At 36.9% G+C, this 24,626-nt stretch overlaps 1 protein-coding gene and 1 long non-coding RNA gene across 5 annotated transcripts in view; one reads left to right on the top strand and one right to left on the bottom strand.

The window, feature by feature from the left end:
* The window catches only part of LOC141421667 (uncharacterized), a 198,545-nt gene that overhangs the window by 75,974 nt on the left and 97,945 nt on the right, over positions 1-24,626 (top strand). The window contains exon 2 of one of the 2 annotated variants that reach the window (XR_012446339.1): positions 23,094-23,142. The exons of the other annotated variant lie outside the window; for it this stretch is intronic. This is a non-coding gene — a long non-coding RNA (uncharacterized lncRNA). The remainder of the gene's footprint in view (positions 1-23,093; positions 23,143-24,626) is intronic. 2 annotated transcript variants of the gene reach the window in all.
* The window catches only part of Tox (thymocyte selection associated high mobility group box), a 293,670-nt gene continuing 270,708 nt past the window's right edge, over positions 1,665-24,626 (bottom strand). For 2 of the 3 annotated variants that reach the window (XM_074068636.1, XM_074068637.1), the window contains 4 exons: positions 22,837-22,917; positions 11,675-12,061; positions 6,660-6,811; positions 1,666-6,315 (listed from right to left, as the gene is read on the bottom strand). In XM_074068636.1, coding sequence (XP_073924737.1) covers positions 6,279-6,315; positions 6,660-6,811; positions 11,675-12,061; positions 22,837-22,917 — 657 coding nt within the window. In that variant the 3' untranslated portion in view covers positions 1,666-6,278. Of the gene's footprint in view, positions 6,316-6,659; positions 6,812-11,674; positions 12,062-22,836; positions 22,918-24,626 lie in introns of all 3 variants that reach the window. The other variant, XM_074068638.1, reaches the window with a different exon arrangement.

Raw genomic sequence — 24,626 nt, 5'->3', positions numbered from 1 at the left:
CTTCTTTTCCAGACTTCAAAACATCCAAACTAGTTTTATTCTACAGGTTTCTACTCAAGAGAGTAGAAAACATGAGGTGCATGTTTTACCAAATGACTTGTCTTTTTTCAGAGTTCCAGGGGCAAGCCCCAGTTCTCATGCTTAAGATTAATGGCCACTTTCCAATTTTTCCTCCATCTCCCACAGTGGGGTCTCTTTCCAGCAATACGTCAGGTATAGCTTGTCCCAGGCTTAGGGAAATAAGACATTAGTTTTGGAATTCCAATTGTTCTAAGCCTTTGATCACCACTTTCTAACTGTCTTTAAAACCTTTTGCCTAAAACAGTTGCAGGCTGTGGTTTTTTTGTCTGTCTGAGGTGACTAACAGCACCATGTTCTCTATATGGGGAATGTGTTCATCTAGCACCCAAACCACCTACTGGCTTCCGGCCCCTTTTATCAGCTAAGCCATCAGCCATGAGCTGACATTTCAGCATTCAGAAGCTCCCCACCCCCACCAAAAAAAAAAGTGACAAGAGGAGAAAAAGGCTCATTTGGCAATAGTTTGCTCTTGCTGTTTGGCCTGGAGAAAGACATTCAAAGTGGTAGAAGATTGTTTAGTAACAGCTGGCGAACACCAGGGTGTGAGGCTGATTTTCAGATATGACAGCCACTTACAGGAATGCTGCCAGATACAGCTGTTTAAAAGCCTTAATAAACAGCAAGTCAATACTAATCTTTGCCAAATTAATCTTTTCCCTGACAGCCCATCAGAGCAATTATGTTTGGGCTTATTGTAAACATACAATTGTCAAACAGGGACGCTCCAGACTTTAAAAAATACTGTAGTTTGGTTCACAGTCTCTCTTTAGAATGACATTTTTTTGCTTTCTTTGTAGAATTGTCTTTCCATTTTATTTTCTGGTCACTTTTTTTTTGTTTGTTTGTTTGGCCTCATGTCAGTGTTGTGAAATTTCACTTTCAAATGTCTTCACCAACAAGCTGTTAATAAAATGTGAAATGATTCGTGCTGGTGGGCTTCTTTAACTAGCTGCAGCTCTGACCATGCTGAAAGAGAACACACCATTGTTCTCATTTGTCTCCCATCTGAGTATGAGAACTGCAGCTTAACCTCTCCTTGTCTACTCCAATGCTAGATACAAATGAGAAGATGTTTGGCCAAGGTTGGGTATGGTGTCTTAGGCCTGTAATCTCAGCTACTAGGAAGACAGAGATCAGAAGGTCACAGTGGGGGGCCAGCCTGGGTGAAAAGTTAGCAGGAGCCCATCTCAACAAAACAAGCTGGTGGCGTACACCTGTGATCCCAGCTAACAGGAAGCATAGGTAGGCAGATCCTGGTCTGAGGCCACCTCGAGCGAAAAAATGTGAGACCCTTGTGAAAAATAGAGTAAAACAAAGTAAAAAAGTGGTAGAGTGCCTGACTAAAAGATATAATACACACTGATCGAGAAAATAATCAAGGGAGAAAAAGGTGCTAGACACACAGGAGTGTTGACAACAGGAGAAATTTCAGGAGACAATTTTTATGGAATGCTAAATTCAAACATTGATTAATCAACAAAATCCTTAAATTTTTTTCTAATTACCAAGTATGGGTGTGACTTAGTGAAGCAAGGAAAGACTCATTTCTTAGATCTTACCTAAGTGATACTCTGAGTTCAACCCCAGTACCAACACCACCACCACCACCAACAACAACAAAGTGTTTGGCTAAATCTAAACAAGAAGTCAAAGTCAAAGCTCTTCTGTATACACTGATGGCCAGAACCCAGTTCTGGAGTTCCCCTTTCCTGCTGATGCTCCCAGCCTCCCTCCCTCCTTTGTAGCTGGTGAGGTCAAGAGGGTCCCCACTCCCTCTCTCAAAGCAATAGACTTTTCTAAGGATTTAAAGACATTTTCTGTTAGGAAAGGGGTTCCTACACCAAGAAAAGGTGCCAAATAAAATTATGGAAATCTCTTTTGAGGATCTTAATAGATAGAACTATTTCTTCTTCACCTGGTATCACTTAGGTAGGATCTAAGAAATGAGTCTTCCCTTGCTTCACTAAGTCACACCCATACTTGGTAATCAGAAAAACAATTAAGGATTCTGTTGATTAATCAATGTTTGAATTTAGCATTCCATAAAAATTGTCTCCTGAAATTTCTCCTGTTGTCAACACTCCTATGTGTCTAGCACCTTTTTCTCCCTTGATTGTTTTCTTGATCAGTGTGTATTATATCTCTTATTTTTGTCAGGACTAGAAAAATTTTCTTGATCAATTATGTAGGCCAAAATAATATGGAATCACTCATTTTGAAACACTTCCTTTCGGTCTTTTTGTAACCTTAAGTTATTTAGTGAAACATTTTCATCTTTGCCTCCTATTACTTGCCTGTGAGCAGCTAGTTAATTCCATTCCATATTTAGAAGCTTCAAAACCATCAAGGAAACATATAATTCCTACCAAGGATAATTTATGCAGCTTCACTGATCCTGTTTTTGTGCATTTATTGTGCACCTACTATGTGCTATAATATTCCAAGTTATTTTGGAGATGAATAAATTATTTAATTTCAAGGAGCCAAAGAGATTTGTACTGTGAGGTGACTCACATGAATTTACATGCTTAAGATTAAACTCATGATATCCATTTGCCACTATTTCAATATTCATCATCATCATCAGAAATGAATTTTTCTGTGCTTCTATCTTCACTTTAAAGTAAAGTTATGAGTAGAGTAAGAAAGTATAGGTAAACTCTCCAGTCAACAAACAAACATGAGAACATTTATGCATAACAAAACTTTTCAGGTTCTAACAGATAACCTATTTATTATAAATTTCCACATAAACAATTTTAATATAACAAGGAAACAGGGATAGTTTCTGGAATTTATTAGAACCTAGTAATTTAAAATATTCTTTAATATGGATAGCTGTCTAGGATATATTCTAAGTGGGGTAATTTTTTAAAAAACAATTCATTCTTTAAGCTTTTCACCTAGGATTTTGTAGGTACTTCTCACTCCATTAGAAATTATATCTAAATTCATCAATAAAACCCCAGTGTCTCTACTTCAACACCTTCTGGTGGACCATATAAAATCACCATTTATGTAGGTAAAAGGGTCAATATTGATAATTTCCTATGGTTCAATCTTTCAAATGAGTCAAGCAATTCTTTTGCAAAGGGTAGAAAAAGGAAACAGGCTGTTGTGCTGATCTACATTTTGGAATTCCTGAGTTTTTAAATTTTCTTAGTGACAAATCTGAGCCAGGGTGCACTGCTTTTATTGATCATGGCTTTCCATGGACAGCTCATGTTCCATGCACTGGGGATCCTTCTCTTTCAGATAGCACATGAAAGTAATCACACAGACCAACTTCATTCTTAGCTATACACACCAATTTTGTCAACTGGAAACCATTATTTGACTTTTTTTTTTTTATCATCAATCCATTCTCACTTGGATGGGAATTGAGATTTTGGAGTATTTCCCCTTGATTATGTTAAGAGACATAAGCTACTCCCTCTCACTGTCACACACTTTTCCTTTTTCTAGTTAGCTATAATTCTGATTTTAGGTATGTTGTTAAAGATATTTTATGATCAGTGTTATTGGTGAATCTCTCAGAATGATTTTATTCTTGGTCCAGGAATCATTTAATGTGCTCCAGCAGAGAATTTGGATTAAATCACCACTATTCTCTGAGTGACAAGCTATAATCAACTGTGCCCAAACTAGATTCTGACTTCCTTAAAGATGGTGGATTTCTTGGGCAACACTTGTTCTAGAACGTGAGGTTAATTGGAAGACACTCTCAGAGTTCCAGGAAAGAACATCTGGGGCCCTGGCGGCCACTAATTCCTTCTGTGCCCAATCACTTCTGCCCTGAAATTTATTTGAGACTTCTCATTTGATTGAGCCTGTCCTTTTAAAGTCTGATGGATCACCAAATAGATTACAGTCACATATGATAAGAGTTTTTATTGATGATGTATTTTCTTTTATTTACATTTTTTTTTTTTTTACTGTATTTGGTATTAAATTTCAAACTCTTTCTACCCTGGTTGTGCACCTGCTCTGGAAAAGCTGTAAACAACATTCCTGTACAAACCACCTGTCAAAGTCAAGGCTGCTTGTTCTCATCCTGGTAATTTCCTTCTCAGTTTAGACTTAATGCTGGATAAAATTTTACTTTCTCATACTATAATAAATAAAAGACATTTGTTAATTAGTAGTGCTGGTATATTTCTAAAATACTAAACAGACAAACAATAAACTGTGAACTTAATCGTATGAGTTCTTATACAGTTTCAAGACAGGAAAATTAGAGTTCTCAGCTACAGTCATTTTAATAATCACATTGGATCTGCATTATTTATTAGTCACTACATGCTCAAGTGATTCAAGGTTGTACAATGCCTAAAATCATTTCAAAGCAAGCATACCTTTTATCTGCTCAATTCTGACTGGTTTACATAATGCATATATTTGTATTAAGTTAAACTACTAATTTTTTCCCACATTCCATGAAAGAAACATTAGCCATTCTTTTGATTTCTAATCAGATTAACTTACTTGACACAATCCTCATTAAGGAAATAATTTGCTAGGTCTTTTTTTATTGTGTCAGAACTATACAAACCCTCAGAATATTCTCAATGTTTGTGGTTTCCTAGAAAATCTCTAGTAGTCTCAGAATTCTCTGGAAAGACCCAGGAATTCTGGGAAGAGAAATAGATTGTAAAGATACAGAGCACAGCAAGAGTCCTACTTTCTATGAATGGCTTTCAAATTTGGAATGCTTTTCCTTCCTCTTTTGCTGTCTGCTTACTCACCTTTGATTTCTAGATTTATTCTTGGCAGTGTGCTTCCGTTTTATTTCTTCCTGCTCCTTGTTTAATTCTTAAATGTTTTGGGGGTTTTGTGAGAAGCATATGTCTTAAGGAATTTTGGGTGATTCGGCTTTGTTTTTCTGGGGGGGGTGACGTTTCAGAATTGACTAAAACCAGCTGAGAACCAAGATGCAACTTGTTTTAGAGGATGTGTCTGTTTGTTTAGTCTTAAGACCTTGTGTGACTTCTGGGGCAATTCTGTGTTGTATTGTAAGAAAGCAAAATTTTTTTTAATAGAATTGTTTTTCATTTGCATCAACCAAAGAAATGCAGAAATAAGGATTAGTAACTTTAATCTGCTGCTAAATGAAAAGCAGTTTGGGCTTTATTCATATCACTGTAAAAACTAAATAATAAAGTATTCACACCAAGCGTGAATGTTTTTTTGCCAGTAAAAGTTAAAACATCAAAGAAACCTCTTTCAAATACTAACAAATTTACTTACAAACACCTATATTTATTATTTCATAAATAGGCGCAACAAGTTCCATAAAAAAAGATTAAATACAGACACAGTATGAAGAAACAATAATACAGAGCCATATGTAAAGGTTATAATTTAGCTGTTTCCAATCTGTTTCTGTATCTAATAGGATACCAGGTAAGCTTTTGGCAGTTTTATACATAAAAGGACTTAAATGACATTTACTAACCATTACACAAAAAGTGATACAAAAAGCAATTTTTCTGCAGTACAAAATAAATGTGTTTGCGCTTCCCTTAACACTAGTTTCTTTTTGTCTGATTAATGAGACAAAGCCAATTTGTTTTTAAATTAAAATCATTTGGGAATATTTTTTTCAAATATTTTGAAAATATAGAACTATTAGTCAGTTGTTTTAAAAATGAAGTAAAAATATGACTGTTGGCCAATTTAACCCCTCTTGTGAAATCAACCAACTGGGATGAGCCAGTTTCAAATTACAATTTAGCTACAAAAACATTCACATTTTATACTCTAGGAGAGTGTAACATAGATGCTATTTACAAACTTGCTATGACTGCTACATCAAGCCATTTAAAAAGTCTTTAGTAGTTTCATATAAACACCCATTATGAAAACCAATGGAAAAGCCAGAACTGTTACCCGAGACATCTACTGTGGCTAAGGCAGTTAAATACTAGAGCGCAGCACTTCACAGCAAAAAACCAACATAAAATCTGAATGGTCCATGTTTCCTTCAGGGAAGAAGAACAATGTCCATAAAGGATTAGAAATAATAAAGAAGCATGACTATGTCTTCCAGAGTGGATGACCCACAAGCTCAAATGGCCCTAAGTGCTTAGCAACTTGTATTTTCTAATAAAATGGAGAACTGCCTTGACTGTACAAAGCAATTTGTGGTGAAAAGACTTCCCTGAATTCCTCAGTGGAAAGGAGAGGTGTTCAGATTTTCAGGTGAGGTACAGTGCTTTGTCCGTCTGCATGCCCCTGTATGGAGAGAAAGTAGACAACTCCTTGTTACAAGACAACATGGGCTACAGGTGGTAATGGAGGAAGAAGGGTTTAGATTATTTATTCTCACTTGAGGCATGGATTGCACTGGGAAAGGGCACAGGAAGTTAACCTACATCGACAGCAAACAAAGATCTAAAGGCATTTTTTCTTGGAAAGAATAGATGATGGCTGGAAATTTTCTGGAGCAGCACCCCTGCCTACTTGAAAGTGGAACCCACCCTTCATCACATAGTGGAAAGCAGTCATAAAAGACCCATGGTCGAGGGCTCATGCTATAAACACCGTCCACCACCAGGTGGCGATGGCAGGCCGCTTACCCACTACTGCAGTAGTCGTTATTCCAGTCCACAGGCTGGGGGGGAGGATTTCTGCACCCAGAACGCACATACTCCATTGCTTGGGTGACAACTTGTGCGGCTGTAGATGTAGGATTGATAATAGTCTGATAGTCAGGTTGAAGAGTAAATCCCTGAAAGGAAAAAGCAGGTCCACATGTGAGGATCAGAATACCTTTTTAAGAAGAAAAACACCTAAATATTTATGTATTCTCTCCAAACACCCTAGTGCTTCTTGCTCTTGCCTCTGCCGGGTGTAGCCTATGGAAAGAGCTCAGAAAACTTAAAACAAAGGTAGAGAAGAAGTACCACATTCTTCTTACCTTTCCTTTGTTTAACCATGTGTCAAAAACCTTTAAGACTACTCTTGAACAGATAAATTGAATTGAGAAACGATTTAAAATATAGAGGAGCCAACTCAATCAAAACAAGGGGGAAAAGAGCTTAAATTCCTCAAAGTTTATGTTTCCTATCAAACCTAAGGATACATTAATAGTTAATCCTCAAAATATGCAACAGAATCTTTTTTGAAGGATTCAGGCAGCAGGTGGCTGAGTGTTTTATTAGACTACACCTATTCACATATTGTTCTCAAAACCCTTTTTCTTCATTCAATCACAAAGGGACCATCTGCTTCTTTTTTATTTGTATTTCTTTCTCAGCTAAAAAATTTCAACCAAAGCTTTTTAACAGTTGTTGGATTAATACAAGGAAAAAGATGCAAAACAACTTGCCATTAGAAAACAGAGAGGGAAAAGTGTAAGACAGAGCAAATATTTTTTAATTGAAAAGTCTATTAACTGGCAAACAATAGCCAGACTTCAGGAAGATTCTTTTAATTCACTAGTATGGTCAAGTGTTGACTTTTAATCCCACAAAGCCATTAAAAATTCAAGGACAGAATCTCTGAAGTAGATAGCTATATCTGGTAAACAAAAAGAATTATACACGAAGATTTATTTTTAGCTTATCTGGTGAATTCAAAAGCAGCATAAGTAAGCTTTGCTGGAAGTGACCAAAAAAAGCAACTTAATTAATCTCATGGTTGTCTCTGTTTAGCAGATTCCAGGCATGGTTTTAACCACTGAGACATCTTGGATTTAAGAATGTGCCATTCTCTATTTACTCGCAGGTAGCTTTTTGAAGGCATAATATTCTTGTTTCCTTTTCTTAAACTCAGCAGGATGAAAAGAATATTCTTTATTAAAAATCAATCAAGGTTATTTTCTTAGACTTTTATTCATGTTAGGGCATCCTTTGTGCAATGACTCTAAAGAAGACAACACCTACTATGGACGTTCCTAAGCTTAATATTGCCTTTAAAGTATTCATTTGTTTTTCATTCAAATGATAAAGACAACATGTCAATGTCCACACTTACTTCCACCCACACTGTGGAGAAAGACGATATTTGGAATGACTAGGAAAAAGTTATTGAAAAGTAAAGAATTCAGCCAGGATGATTATTTGACTTCACAGACTATTTGACCTCACATAAACTAATAAGTTTGTATGCATATATAGCACATATATTCAAAACTATAAACATCATCCAAACTTGGAAGTTGAAAGTAAGAGTGGCCATCCAACTGGCCACTTGGGTGCCCTGACCTTTCCAAGTAGAATTCTTCTTTCTCCAGACCTTCCCAGATTTCCAACATGAGAAGAGTCTCACTTGCTTTAGTGAAGTGTCTTTATTTCCTTGTGGTCTGTTCTATTGTGGGACTTTCTCCACTTTCCTCCCTAGTTCTTTGCCTAGTATGGTACTGGGCAAAGAGCAGGAGAAAACTTGAAGGGAGCCCTTTGTTGACTTTCTTTATTGATGCCAATCTTAAGAGCTGTCTTGAGGATCGTGAGATCAGATAGTGTTTGACTTGCTGGGCTCAGCTCATAGTAGTGGCTCAATAAATCATGTTTTCCAATAAATAAAGTTTAGTACAGATGATTCAATGCTATAGTTAGAAAGGCATGGAATAGAAAAATGTGTAAATACCAAGGCTTTCTTAACTTTTTAATGTAAAGTTCTCCATATTGGATTTTTTCTGCAACTGACAAAAAAGTATCAAAACAAAGGGCAGGGCAGTTGAAAGTATCTTGAGTTAGTTGACAGTATGGAAACAGGGAAAAATAGCACACACACCAACAAAACTCTCTGTCCTTTTTTTATCCAGTGAAAATAGTTCCTTAGGTTGGATGAAAGGATATCAATAAACTAGAATTGGTGACTTTAATTTATAGAAACTAAAATTGTGTTTGTTATCTACAAAGTTCAGAGACTGAAAATTCAGCTAACTTCAATGTCTAAATTTAAGTACATTACTAAAATGTCCAAACAACCAAGGACCAAAAAACAAAACAAAACAAAAATAGGCAAAGGCTGAAATAATGTTATTTAGCATTATTTTATTTTCTAGTTAGAAAATGAAACATTTTTCTGAACACTATATAAAGAAATGCTGGGGTCAAACTTAGAGCTAGGTACATTTTTATTACTGATGTATAGGAAACAATAATGATATAAATTTTTGAAAAATGTTTGCTTAGCAGTCTAATTAAAGAAGACTGAATATTTTGCATCTTAATGCTCGAGAGAAGAATCACCAACTGTTTTGTAGCATGCCTGGAATTTTAAATTTCATTTTCTGGTGCCAGATTGAAATAAAAATAGGAAACATGATAAAGATTAATTTGATGTCAGAAGGGACATTTGCTCTTTAATTAGATTTCTGTAGCCCTTGCAGTTGTGTTGTGCCACCATAGCCAGACCGAAAAAGCCTGCAGCACAACCAAACAGTGGTCCTCAGATCTACACTTTACTGGGAACTAATTTCATTTCCTGCCTGTCTGGAGAGGTATTTTCTGGAGAGGTATTTTCAACAGGCATCAATGTTTTTGTCTTCACAACTGATTTATTCATCAATCTCAATGTGATTTTTTTAAACCTTTAAATTACACCCAAATCCTAAAGCAGCTGTTTATTACACAAGGAAATTGAAAATCTGTCTGTGTGATATCATACAAAGATTTTTTCTTAAGGTCATAAAGGAAGTTGACAGATATTAATGATTTTTTTTTCTCTTGACCTCATTCGACAATAGAGTGAGTAGAAAAAAAGGAAGAAAACTGGACCAGAAAAATCGGGTCCATGAGTGTATAAAATATTATTCTAGAAAAAAATGGAACTATTATTCCTGGTGGACTATACAGTCATTTTAGTAGGATATAGTCATTTTCAAAAGGACAATAAAATAGCTGAAGTAATACTGAAATATGAGACAGTCTTTTAAAAATACAGTAGCCATTAACTGTTTTCTGTGTGTCTTTCATTTTTTGATGTTTGAAGATAGGAATTTGGCCCCATACAAGGAAGCAAACATCTGTAGGATAAAGAGAGTTGGGGCCATGAATCAGACAGGTCAAATTTTATTCATGACTTGAATGTGTGTCTACAGGCTATAATCTCACTGATGATATGAATGGTGGCCCTGATAGACTGCTGTGAGTGTGGTAAATTGTCATTAAGCAGTGATGGATTCTGTGATCTTGACTTTAGAATGATCAGCTGACCGGATTGCCAGCCTCCTGAGCCTGCAGGACCTTGCTCCCATTGCCTGCTTGCTCCTGCCTTGTCCTTACCACTCTCCTTATTCACCTAGCTTCCTTTCCATTGCCTGGGTAGTACCCACTCCCTGTCAGCCTGTCTCTCCCAGCCTGGAGTTTCTTTCTCCAGCTGCTGCTCTTTGAGGAAGTCCCATACCCTTCCCACCTTCCAGCATGTAAAGAGGGAACTGTGCCTTTGCTGTTCTTTCCTATACAAGCAAGAATCCCTGGACCACAGCACTGTGAGACTGGTATGGACCTTGAGTGCAACAGGACCTTTAAACAGGGTTAACCCACCCCACTAAAGGTGACATCCCCCAAACTCTTATTCTTAGCAAACACTACCGATTCATTACAATGCAAGCAGATCCAAGAGCAACCTTTTTCTTGTGTGTGATGTCTTATGGGAAGGGTGGGTTCTGACCCCATGAATATCACTTGGTCATAAACACCTCTGTAAACAAGGCAGGAGGGTGGAAACTGGCTTTCCCTGTGGTATTCTTCTTTAGTGAGTCAACAACTGGATTGCTGAATGTAGACAAGGAACTTGTCATAGCTGTACCAATATCCTTGGCTGAGGGACCAAGGGAAACTTCTATAAGGAAATTAATTTCCTGTTCTCCACAAAAATGTTGATTTTAGAAAGAACTAGGATTTAAAGACACTCCAAATTCTTAGGAGAAACAGATTTTCTAATACAAAGCAGTTAACAATATATAAGAATGATGGAGGGCAACAGGCAGCAAGCCTAACATTTAATAATCTTAGCTCTGTCAGGTGCCAGTGACTCACATCTGTAATCCTAGCTACTTGGGAGGCTGACATTGGAAAGATGTCAGTGATGTACACCTGTCATCCCAGCTTTATGGGGGAGCACAAATAGAAGGATCTCAGTTCAGGCTGGCCTAAGTAAAAAGTGAGACCCTATCTCCAAAGTGACCAGAGTGAAAAGGGCTGGAGGAGTGGCACAGGCATACCAGTCAAGACATTCTCATTTCCAAACAATATTTTAAAAGAAATTACAGAATTTTCTATGCTAAAGTGATCTGTGGTAGCAAATGGCATCTTAAAATAACTAATGTACTTCACTATGGAAACAGAAAGCAAAAGGGTAATTAGAAAGGTGAAGCAAAGTAGACATGGGAAAGAAACCAGTGTTTTGAAAAAAAGCAACTAACAACCGTGAGGATGGTATACTGCTGCATTTATACATTATACTTGAACAGTGTGATGACATCTACTAATATAATGTATAGATATTTATCGAATATTTTCAATTTTCTCTCCCTCCACTTAAACAGAAGAATAGGAAACATATGTCCCCCATCCTTTGGTGGATGAATCCCCCCAGCCTTTCAGAAGAAGGTTGTAATACCCAGTGCAGGGCTTGCACTTACTTGCTGCATGGTGGGAGAGTGTAAGGCAGATTGGACCTGCATGGGGAGCTGGTTTCCAATGGGTTGCTGCATGGTAAGCGGCTGGTGCTGCTGCATGCTCAGATGCTGGTGAAGAGGAGGGCTGATCTGGAGAGGGGGTGGAGGGGACACGGCCATGTTGGCTATAGACACAGTCACTGGCATTTGGTTGTTCGGCTTGGGTGCGATGTTCCTAGGGAGGCTGGGATGCATGGCAGTGAGGTGAGGACTCATTCCTGGCTGTTGGTGATAGTGGGAGCTCAGGTACAGAGCTGAGTGGGCCTGGCTGGGCCCATGGAACACTGATGGCTTCGAATTGATCAGCTGAGGAGGCTGAGATGTCTTAACGTCAACAGGTTCATTGTAGCTCTGTTGAGGAAACACAGGAGAGCAGTATCAGAAGCCTGATTCATGAAGCCTTGATGCTATGAGAAAGATGCTGTGTGAGTTTACTCACAAACTCTTGTAAGAATCAACACCCATGATTATTCTTGATTCTCTTATCCAGAGATCCTTCAATCATTATTTTTTTAACATAACTTACATAACACTGAGTTTAATTCTATCTCTTTTATGAAATCTAAAGCAATCTGCAATGACATTTTACCCCTTTGCCTAAATACTAAGCTCTAACTTTCTAACTGTTCTTTCTCATCACCCAAAGATAAAAAGATGGGAGGGGGGCAGGAGGGAGACCATCATTGTCCTAGTAGGAAACACAGTACAGCTCACTTTCAGAGTAATTCAGTTCTGCAGTTCTCCTATTGATTATATGTCTAGTTTTTTTTTCTTTTTCATATTCTTAAAAAGCCTTGGCCTAGATATTTGCACAAAGGAAGCAAATCTGGTTGATGCAAATGGCTATGGAAGAGTTTTAAAATACCTTTCTAAAGTCCTATAAAATCACATTAAGATGTCTTCAAAGTAACCACAGAACTCATCTTGATTTTTTTTTTTTGAAAAAAAGAAGTAGTGATGAATTGTGCCCCTTAATGAAGTGGATAAAAATAATCTCTCTTAGAAATTTTAGACTCCATCATAAATTAATATAATTTTGTCCTAATTTTTTTCCACACCTTTTTATGGTCATTTCCTAATAATCTTTTAATTGACTTAAACACTAGACATTTCAGTGGAAGCTGAAAATAATCAAGAATTAACACTGTGGCATTTCCTCTTGGGCATGAACCCATCTCCAACTATTGCTGAGAGGAAGAGACAGACAGATCCCATGGGGACAGGTAAAGCGAACAGGAGGAAAAAAAAAATGCTAAAATGTCCTTATGGAGAAAAAAGTCACTGTGTTAAAACCAGGTCTTGAGGAAACACATACACTCTTATTCTGTGACCTCAGTATCAAACTTGTTTGATTCTCAAGTCAGAATGAGTTTCTTGTTCCTCTCAGTACTGCAAGGATGCAACCCATGTGAGGGCCTTGGTCTCCCTCCTGCTTGGTCAACCACCACCTGCAACCCACAGTCTGCACTTGGAGGAACTCAAGTCAGCAAACTTTATTATCACAAGTCAGCCTACCAACTATTAGCAGCACAGTGCAATTGTCCCAGTACTGCAAGAAAATTAAGTGAAACCCACAGCTGTCTCTATAGAAAGGACATATATGACCTCCCCTACACACCTTTTTTGGCAGTACTGGGGTTTGAACTCAGGGCCCTGCACTTGCTAGGCAGGTGCTCTATTGCTTGCTCCACGCCTCTAGACCTTTTGCACTGGTCATTTTTGGGATAGAGTCTCACTTTTCACCCATGCTGGCCTGGACTGAGATCCTCCTATTTATACTTCCTGCCATAGCTGGGGTGATAAATGTGTATTAACATGCTCAGCTTTTTTTGTTGAATTTGGATTTTGAGGATTTTTTGCCTCACATGGCCTGAAACTGCAATCCTCCCAAATTTGGTCTCTTACATAGCTGGGATGACAGGTGTGCATCACTGCACCCAGGTATTAGTTGAGATGGGATCTTGTGAACTTTTTGCCTGGGCTGGCCTTAAACCTGATCTTCCAGATCTTAACCTCCCAAATAGTTAAGTTTGTAAGAATGGGCCGCCATATCTGGCTCACACCTAGCCCTTATAAAACATGCCAAATCATGGAAATTTGGGGTCCTGTGAGACAGAACGCTCTATGCAGAGCCCATAGGAAGGTGCCCAGCTCCTTCACATAGTCCTTTCATTGGGACATTTTTCTCTGTGTCACTGTTGATGCAGCCTTGTGAAATAGGAATAAATGTTTAGACTGTCCCTTTTTCTGTATTAACGTAAAAATATAAAAAAAAATCCTTCACCAAAACATTTAAAAGAGAAGGTATAGACCAAAGAAACTTAATTAAATGTAGTTCCTAAAAGGTGGTTTCCATTTAAAAAACAAGTTTTAAGTAGAATTTTTTGGTTTTGCTTTCAGTTTAAGTTCTTACTGTTTAAAATAGGTAACAATTCAAGGAAAATGTCCAGTGGGTTAATTCAGGCTGGGTAAAGAGTGAAGCTTTGTACATCAGAAGGACATGTACCACAGTTGATGGTAATGACTTGAAAATCACTCCATGTATGCCAAGAAAATTACGTGTTCACCATGCATCTGTGTGCTTAGGTGATCTGGGAAAGTGTTTTTGTTGGGTTTGGATTTTCTCTGTTTTAGCCTATTGCAGAAGGGCTAATTTCATATTTAGTCATGGGCTCTCTCAATTTCATACTGGAAAATATTATATCAAATAAACACTGATATATTGGTGCATTTTCATTTTTGCTTTATGGTTGTTTGAGTTTAAAAAGAATAAAAATCATTCACATTCCCTATGTGATCAAAACTAAGAAATACTTGTAATTATAAAGATGCTTTAATTTCTTATTTCTCTATAAACCTCCTTATTGGATAGTGAGATGATTATTGGCTAAGTAAATAAAAATACTGAGTTTAAAATAAACAATGAATCCAATTCTCTTGAATTCTACTTTAATAAGAGTGTGAAGTCTACCACAGATAGATGATGAGATAGATACAGTTATGGAGATTTATAGAAATAGCAATCTAATTTGAGATATTTTATTGCCAACCCCTCTTGTAAAGGCTCTCTTTGCTCATGGATAGTTAAACACAAAACAATTTTTCTACTCAGTCATTTGTCATTTATTTCTCCATTCTAAAAGATATAAAGAGCAGTCCCTTTAAACTCACTTTGGAATAGTAGGAACTTTTAGTCACTAGGGTTATTGTAAACCTAAACTAAACAGATTTCCAAAAATAACTTGAAATATAACTTTTAACACAGAGGAAGGAAGAAGTTTAGGAAGTTACACTGTTTTCTCCTTACTTTCTAAATGTTTGAATGTGACACACTGAATAACACGTGGAGCCATGTCCCTATCCATGGCAGGCACTCCAATACGAGTTCTCCCTCTGTAGTCTCTTTTCTCAAGGACCTTCTGAATCATCAAGCAAGGTCTCTTTTTCATGGCAGGGAATCTTTTTACTCTTTGTAGGCCATGCTTCTAGCACAGGGTAAAGAAAAGAGAACACACCAGTTTGTTGAATGAGTGACTGGCTATTCTTGGGCAGTACTCCACACAGGCACAATTGCTTTGCTGAGACCTCTTACCTAGACATGCCATTGCTCTTCCCAAGAAAGAGGAAGGACCTGGGAGCTTAAGAAACTCACAGAATATCAGACTGATCCTCCCCCTTCTTTCTTTGTCTCAGCATGAAGTGAGAGAAAATATAGACTTTAGTGCTGTCCTTCATCCTCATTGGCTCTTGGGTGGAGCCCCAATAGGAAGTTTGATATGTTCCACCAAAACTTGGAGAATTTGTGACTTTATGTAAAGGTCACTTGTTGAGATGGGGAAAAGACTGCTTCTAGCTTTACTTCTCATTAATTATTAATCAGAATAAAACAAAAGACCATCTATTAATTACAGAGGTTTTTTTTGGAAGAAAGGTAGATTAAATTCATGTTAAATAGCAAACAGCCATGAATTCACCATCTGATTTAAGTGGAAATAATAAAGAAATCATAAATTTAGTATATTGTCAATGTTCTTCCAATTAAACTATGAAAGAAAAGTAATAATTTGGCAAATCAATTATACTGCATATGAAGATCTCCATACCTCTCTTTCAGAAATTAGGACTATTTTCTCACACAGAATAAGTAACTTAAATTTGTTTCTATTTTCAAACATATTAACTACTTTCACTTTGTCAAGTCTTGCCTTGGTCATTTGACACATGTACACTTAAAATCATTAATGTACACATTAATCTGATATTTTTAAGGGAAAGATGTGTTCTTGCTATTAGTTTCTTAGTATGTTCTTTTTCTTATTTGCTTTTGGACCACAGGTTCTGAAAGACCTTTTGTACAATCAAAAAAAGGAGGGTAGTGGCAATAGAAACCTTTTGAATTTTATCAGTAGAGACTTTCTTCAACACGTGCAAAATGTATAAAGAATACAGCTGTATCAGTCTTAAAATACTTATTAACCAAATCGATAGTTATCCAAGATAATTTCAATCCCCTTTGCTTTGTATAATGAAGATAATACTGCACAGTGTATAAATGCCCCTATTCAGAGATGATGTGTGCTATAAAAGTGAAAGATTGACAAAGTAATTGTTATTTAAAATAGCAAAGTATAAACACAAGTCATAAAACTCAGTGGAAGCAACAATATAGGAGTTCCTGAACCAAATCAAATTAATAGTCCATCTAATTTGGTTCTTGTTTTCAGCACTGACCAATACCTGATATACTGGATATTAAACAAAATTTATGCATCTACTCAATTGTGTAGTTACTTCTGGGAAGAAAATTCTTCCTGGCCCTTGCAGGTGATTAACTTATACCCTGAAGCATGAGATTTTATTATCTTTAAATCACATTTGGGCTTACAGAGCTGCAAATTTTATGTTAACAGTCATAAAATGATACATCCCATTTATAAATTCAGACTTAGTATTTGTCTCAATTGTTCTTTACAACAAGAAAGAGTAAGTTTACCTCATAATGAAAAAAGAAATCATTTCTTTGTTCCCAATTTATTCTCCTTTAATTGAAATTGAGCATTGTGTTTCTTTCCTGTTGATCATGGCAACAGAGTTTTCTTAATTTAATTAAATATTGTCTTGTGTTTTATATTAAAAAAAAGAGTTTCCATTGTCTTTCCTAAGCTTTAGTACCCTACGTTATGAACTACTCCTTAAGGTAGAAACAAAGTCTAATATTTGATGTATGATCATAAAGTCATCATTCTAGTCATCACAAAGCAGTCATCTGCTTTCACTTAACATCCCAAAACACAAGAATCCAAGTGCTGTTGCTTTCCAGGCTGACACGTCTAAGGAACTGCTCTCATTTCAACAATGCTGCATTTACTTGAGTTATTTGGGAACTTCCCCACTGGAATTTTCTTCAGAGCCTGTGGGACACTGTTTTACATATCCTCAGACAACTCTTTGTCTTTGATGGTGAATTTGATTTTTGGAAACAGCTAACAGTCACTTGAAGCCAAGGCTGTGGGTTCCATCTAGGTGATGTTTGGGGAAAAGAATGAGGTGTGAAAACAATGTAACAAGATTGATTTTCTAGAGTGGCTCATAAACTTTTCCTGACTGCAGTTCTAAAAGAGGAGTTTCAAAAAATTTTTGACTCTGGGAGCAATAATAAAATGAGTTTGTGGTCTCCCAAGGTGACTACTTTGAATACAACACTCATTTTGGGAATATAAATTCTGGTCTATGTGGTGAAATGAAACTAGTTCCACTGCTTTAAAGTTATACATTGTTTTCAGGATAATAATTTAGACTCACATCTAGGAATTTCTTAGACTATGGAAAAACAATATTCCCTTAAGCTTTACTTAATAGCCCAACTCAAAATGACGTTCCATAGCATGGAAAGTTGCCTAAGCCAAGAAGCTCCAGCCTTGTAAGAGCATATATTCTTGGCTTTCTTTGCAGGGTTCAAAAAGAGCATTTCAATTAAGAAAGCTATATGGACGAATGCATTTTTGTTTATATTTATATTGTTTTCTATCTTTTAAAGGGATATAACTATGTAGCAATTTAAAATTTGTTATTGTCACTTTTAAAATTTCTTTATAACAATAGTCTTATAGCCAAATTGAAAATATGACCTGGCTAAATTTTCAATGACACACAAAACTTTTACTGCTTCTTTGCACACCTACTAATAATACTAAAGATATAATTATTATTTATATTAAGTGATTCCTATGTTCAACATCCTACACCATGCATTTTATTCTTTTAAAATTTTAAATTTTATTGTGGTAAGAACACTTAACATGACACCTATTCTGTTGGCAAACTTTTAAGTGTGGAAAAATTATTGCCCACTATAGGTACATTGCAGTACACAGATCTCTAAAGTTAATTCATCCTGCCCAGCTCAACATTCTGCCTGGTTAGGAAACCCACATTCCAGCTCGTCCCACCCCAGCACTTGGCAACCATCATTTCATTTTTTTGATTCTATAAAGTTGACTATTTTTTTAGATACTTCATACATGGAATTGTGCAGTACTTGTCTTTAGGTGACTGACTTTTTTCATTCAGCATGATGTCCTTACTTAAACCATGCAGTTTGTATAGATTTCCTCATTTCATTCTCCTAGAAATTCTATAATTATAGTTCTGTTATCTTCTCTACTTCACACTTGAGTAAGCTGAGACTTGGAACATTTAAGTAACTGCATGAAGATGTGCAGATAGGAAGTAGGACACCTGGAATTTGAACCCAGATCCCTCTGCCTCCAGAGTTTTCTGTTCTCTGAAGACTATCCCAATATGACATTAATAATCCTTTTTGAGGTCTCTAGCATGATTCCTTTGATTACATATGGAAACACAGAGGTTGAAGGTACTACCAAGACCCTTTCGAGGCTTCATTGATAACCTTTGCTTGTACTTTTAAATTTCCCTAGGGAAAGACTTCAGCAATGGCCCCAACCAGATTAAATGCCCGTAGTTTGAAATGGAACCTATTTTCTTATTCCAGATCCAGAGAAAAGTCAAAGGAAGTGTAGCATGAGTAGTGACTGTCCTATGCCTAATACCTTTAGTGGGCTTGAGAATCCCCAAGTCTTTATTGCGATTAATAAACTTCAATGCTATCTTTTAACCTTTGATCTTTTAACATTTTTCTTTTTTTCTAACTTCACCCTTTATAGTGTCTAAAATTGAATAAGTTATTCAATTTTGTTTCCCAGCATTGTGTTTGTAACACTCTTTAAGCCCTATTGAAGTGCCTGGGCAATTCTAGCATGCTTGCATAATAGGGAGTGGCCAGTACTGTCACTGGCTCCATGTGACCAGGCGAGGCATCACTTAGCTGAATCAAGGCAGGGTTTCCTAACATTCTGCATGCCAAGGTTCCTCTGAATGTATCTCTTGTCAGCCTCTGGTGGTGGTAGTGTTATGTTAAGAGTGGGAAACCCTTTGGGCCTCAGCCCCACTTCAGCCAGAACAGCTGTACACTTAGCGGTTAATAGGTGAGAAAATATGGCATGAAACTTTGCTTGAGATAATGATTACCAGTACTAAAGATAAAAAATACTTGACAATCCCACTGAGCATAGGGAAAAACCTAGAAACTTCAAGGAGTTTGAGTCTCCAATGTCACTATTACCCTCTTCTCTGGTAGGCAAACCATTTAGTTTCTGCCTGGTGAGTGGGGGCTTAGCCCTACTGTGTGGGGTGGTTGTGATGAGGACCAAGAATCTACATAAAATGCCTAGGACAGCATGTGGGTTAGAGAAGCTATATCATAGAAAGATGCCATTTCTACTTCAGCTATTATTGGAAAAAAATCAACATACTCTTGAGAATGTGTCAGATTGTCATTTTGAAATAAAAAAACCTGAGAATATTCACTTACTGACCCTGGGCTTTTGTCTTTTGGGTAGACTTCATTTTACTCAAGCCTGGAGTCACAATTAGATGCATTTCATGCGTGTAAAGAAGTGTCTGAGAGGGAGGAGCATTGTTAATCCTATGATTCCATTTCACAGGGATAATCGAGGTCACTGGCTATTTCTATTTTTGATTATGTTCTGTAAGAAACAGCTGATTTTAGAGTATAGCTTCAAACCTTTCAGGTATCAAGAAACATTCCACTTGGATCTGTCCTATCCACTTTATCTCTCAGCACCTAGCTGAGGGCCTGACATGTAACAGTAGAGTGCAGCACATTGGATGTGGAGTCTGGCCTAGAGTGGGAGCGGTGAGAAGCAGAGACTATGATGTGTGGCTGCAAATGAGCAAGATTATTGTCTTAGAAAGCAAAAACCTTATTTGGTAAAATGAATGCATTCTATGGAAATAGGTAGTAAAATACGTAGCTCTGGAGTTGTAAATCAAAGTTGCTCGTAAGAACCTAGGAAGATGCACATGGCTCTTTGGCTAACTCAGGCTTTCGTGATTAAAAATGTCAGTGCTACCCATGACTTTGGGACAGTGCAGGAGAGCACTGAGTTAAGGACCATAAGGAACACAGACCAGCAGAAAGACGATGGGTGGGGCTGGGGTGGAGTTCAAAAAATAAAAGACCAAAGGCAGTGTAAGACAAAGTCAGCCCTGGTCACTGGTTCCCTGTGTACTACTTTTACTCTTAAGTGAAAGGCTGGTAATTAAAACTTACTTCAAGGAATAAGGCAGGAGGACTAAGTCAGCTCAGGCGCATAAAGTAATCTTTTAAAACTATCCATCAAATCAGGCCCTGCCCTCCTGGCAATAAACTCTGCTCCTTTTGCCGTGCTGCAAGGTCTTGCCCATCTTCCCGTGTCATATCAATCCACATTCCCTCCAATACTCAGCTCAGGCCACAATGACCTCCTCTACTCACAGTGATGGTTTTGTGGTCTCAAGACTCTGCATTTGCTGTAGCACTGCCTGGCCACCTTTCCGCCCAGGCTTTCTGATTCTGGAAGTCCTGTCCTCTTTGAACTCCCCGTTCCAAGGTCACCTTTCCCAAACTTCTCTCAAACCAGTCTAGCAGAGCCTTAGCGTTGTGATGTTACAGTCTCAAAACCTTTAACGTTTAATAGTTCGTGTTTTCACAATTGTTCTCCCCTGACTAAAGAGAAAGTTCTTAGTGTGTAGGGATGGGTTTGCCCATTCTCCATTACATCCTCTGAGCCTGGCACAGGCCACATGCCCAGGAAAACTTGGCAGGTGGACACATGAATGGGTGAACAGTAACAAAAACAGAAAATAATGGAGGTTGGCTGGCACATGGTGGTTCCCTGGAATTGTAATTATTATATTATAGAGCATTTTCTGTTGCTGCTTTAGGTCTTTTGGAATAGGAAACTAATTTATAATATACTAAAAAATACAATGTTGAAAAGTGTATGTTTGTATACAAATGGCTATTATATACCTAGTCCTAATTAAAATGGATTTTTATGTATCATACCATTTGCTACAGAAAAAGGTAGGCAGGTAAACTTTTTGTAGGTGCATAGAAGTTTGTACAGTTCACATACAACATCAGAGGGTCATTTTTCTAACCTGGGGAGAGTGATTGTAACTTTCCTTCAATTCGTATATACATAATAGAGAGTTGTACATAAATAGAGATTTAGGGGCTCCAGAAAAATTCCCATTGCCAAAGAGAAGAAAAATGTCAGAGTAAGCTGTAAAAAAAGTGCTTGGTTTTTTAAATGTAGAAATGGCAATTCACAGCATTTATACAAATTGCCGTATACAGTGGGTTTCAACTCTGGAAATGAATAGTGAGAAAAGTTGCAGCTAAGAGCAAATCTGAGGACACTTGTTTCAGAAGTAAAGGCTTAGTCAGTATTACAGCATTCTGGCAAACTGCATGTCATTAACTAGAGTGCTTTGTATCGGGATTGAGACTTTCCATATTGATTTTCTCGTATGTAAAAAATGCTCTGATATTCAAAAAGAAACTTATCTTGGATGAGAAATTCATTTTCTTAAAGTCTCCCTTATATTTTTGGCATATTAATCTGTTACAATATCAACATGACTAATGTCTAGATGGATCTTATATTTTGGTGGTTTATTTTTTATTATAATTTTATGAACATTCTTTGAATTGTATATGTGTAGAGTAACATGTGAGATGGTATCAGCAGAAAATATAAATAGCTTCAAAAGTGGTTAGATAAATTAGAAAGTATGCAATCCAGAATGAGATGATGCAAGAGGGTTACAAAGTTTAAGTCAAAATAGTAAATTTTCCCACAAAGTCATGCCTCAGAAGTGGAAAATAAGGTTGGATTAGACCAATAGCATACTGAATTCTTTTATGCACTTGTATTTTGCCTTCTTTTTCCTTCTCTGCATCAATGTATTCAGCATATATTTTCTTCAACAAAAAACTAATTTACATAATTTTTAAAAAGCTGCTAGAATGGGAATGGGTATTTGTGGATGAAAAAATAAAAGTATTTCTCATGGGCAAATGGGATAAAATCCAGAGTCTGGGATCACAATGAACACAGGAACAGCCAAGTCTGGACTTGAGATGGCACAGTGTCAAAACCTTCTAGACTCAGCCCTCCCGCTCTGTGGTCATCTCCATGAAATCCTATGAAAGGAAATGCATCTTTAAAAACACAAGACCAAAGACAGTCAACTTATCAGTATTTATAATTGCAGAGACTAATGTGTAAGGTATTCTGAGGTGCAAAATACCTTTAAATGATGTTTTAATTTTCAAACAAAATTATGTGATTTTTTTCTGGCCAGTTCACTTACTGATGATGATGTAATGAGGCTGCAACTTAAAACAGGAGACATCTCCTCCATAAAGGCTGGAGGGGTGAAGGGGAAGCAATGTAGAAGCTGGGTATGGGTAAGTAGAAAGGAAGTTGGCTCTGAATTAAGAATATGCTGTGTTACATTACAAAAGCAATAATCTACAGGTAGATAGCCTTTTACAAAAGGCCAAGAGGATCCTGCTCTGGTCTTCTAGTGATGAACAAATATTTCTATAACATATACCTTTGTTTAGGAGGAACTTTTTTCCAATAAAGAAGACTGCAGAGATGCTAAAGTGATATTTTATGCTTCTAAATGACTATCAAAGTCTACACAGAGATGGCCACGATCCATCACAACACCACACAATGGCACGTTACCTTGGATACAAGGCTGGCTCTGTATGCTGCTAGTTGCTTCAGGTACTCCTTCTTTGCAGCCTCGGTTTTCTTTTTATAGACCTGTGACAACAAAGCGTCTGAAATTAGAAAGTAAATCTGCTTTTGTTTTCAGAGGAGGATAATATAGAATGATAGTTACACACACACACACACACACACACACACACACACATACACACATATAATTATATAATAATATATGTCTCACTAAAGATTGTGTTTTTCTCCTGAAACAGATTTGAAAGAAGAATGGCAATAGACTTGATAAGAAGAAGATTAACAATGGTAAAATTTTCCATTTTACATAATGTACATGAAAGGATTCGTTTGGTTACTTTGAGAGTTGAAGTAACTGGCTTAGGAGGACACCGTTGATTAAGGTTCCTTGGGAAATCACATGAGTAAATGAAGAACTCATATTTAGACAATGGGCAGATCATTCTCAGTACAGTCATTCCCAATATACAGATTACATACTGAACGCAAAAACAAAGTCAGGAATTAAAGATGGCATACCATGTTCAATAAGAAAATCAAAAGACCTAAAGGAGTTTTCAGAGGAATCACAATTTTAAGATTTTGAGCCTTAAAGTTCTACTATCAAAGGCTTATTTGTTAGGGGTGGCAGTCAAAGAGATCTTTGAGACTGGAATGGTGATCCTGAGCAGCTGAGGGCTGCCTGGGTGCCATGCTACCTGGTGTGTCCTGGTCCTTTGCAATAAAAAACTGATGACAGGGATTTATGAACACTTCATTTTGAAAAGGTAAAATGTTTGAAAATGAACCTCTGTTTATAGAAGCTTTTCATTTTTAAGAGGGAATCATCTTGAAAGTAAAGGTAAAATCACCTGAAATGGAGCAAAAGAACTGAAAAATGACTTGCTTGTATGCTAAAGGTCAAATTGCTAAGTTAAACAGAGAGGAGCCGTTAGACTCAAAAGTGAAAGATGAGCACAGTGAACAGACATGGCCATCTGCTGTCATTAAGCTAATCCTTTCAAGGATTTAGACTATATGTTTGGCAATCTTTTGAAATGAACCCAAAAGAACAGAGTATTTTCATCATTTACTGTGGAAATGGAAATGTATTCTCCTTGATACAACTATTTTAAATTTCAACATCTTGAATTTTATAGTGGGGCACAAACTCTTGGTTAATATTTTGTAATGCTGAGCTCAAAACCAGACAAAAGTCAGTATGGAAAAGAGGCTTTCGAATCAGTTCGAGTAGCTCAAATTTTGTTTAAAGACCAAGTGTCTGCCGGCTGGTGGCAGAGGACAATCTCTGGTTCCCAGTGATTGCTGAGCCCAGACCCAACTGTGAATTTCAAGATGTAAGAAATATTACTTACTCGTGAACATTTTAATTAAACCAGGACACTTACTTAATGTAAATGAATGACTGATTTTGTCAATAGAATTAATAGGATCCTGTGAGGTGGATGTGTTGATTATTTTCCTTTAGGGAGACCTTCAACCTGGACTTTAATATTTGGCATTTTGGTATACTAACAGCCAATTTAAATAAAGAATCAAGAATATTATCATTAATCTTTTTGCTATCACTACTAAATAGAAAATTAAAAATACTTCAAAAGTCCTATTTGGGAGTTTTGTTCTTGTTATTTTTAGTAAAAAGCCAATAAAGCTTTTAGTTCAAGTACAACAGTAAATTTATAGTACAACAGTACCTAAATTTATAGGATTGTACTAAATTATTGATTATTGGAAATCAATCTTCAGATTCTTTTTTTTGGAAATTAACATAT

This window comes from Castor canadensis, chromosome 3 (genome assembly GCF_047511655.1).
Source record: "Castor canadensis chromosome 3, mCasCan1.hap1v2, whole genome shotgun sequence".
NCBI lineage: Eukaryota > Metazoa > Chordata > Mammalia > Rodentia > Castoridae > Castor > Castor canadensis.
The sequence above is the reverse complement of the archived record's forward strand: the minus strand, read 5'-3'. Positions and strand labels throughout refer to the sequence as shown.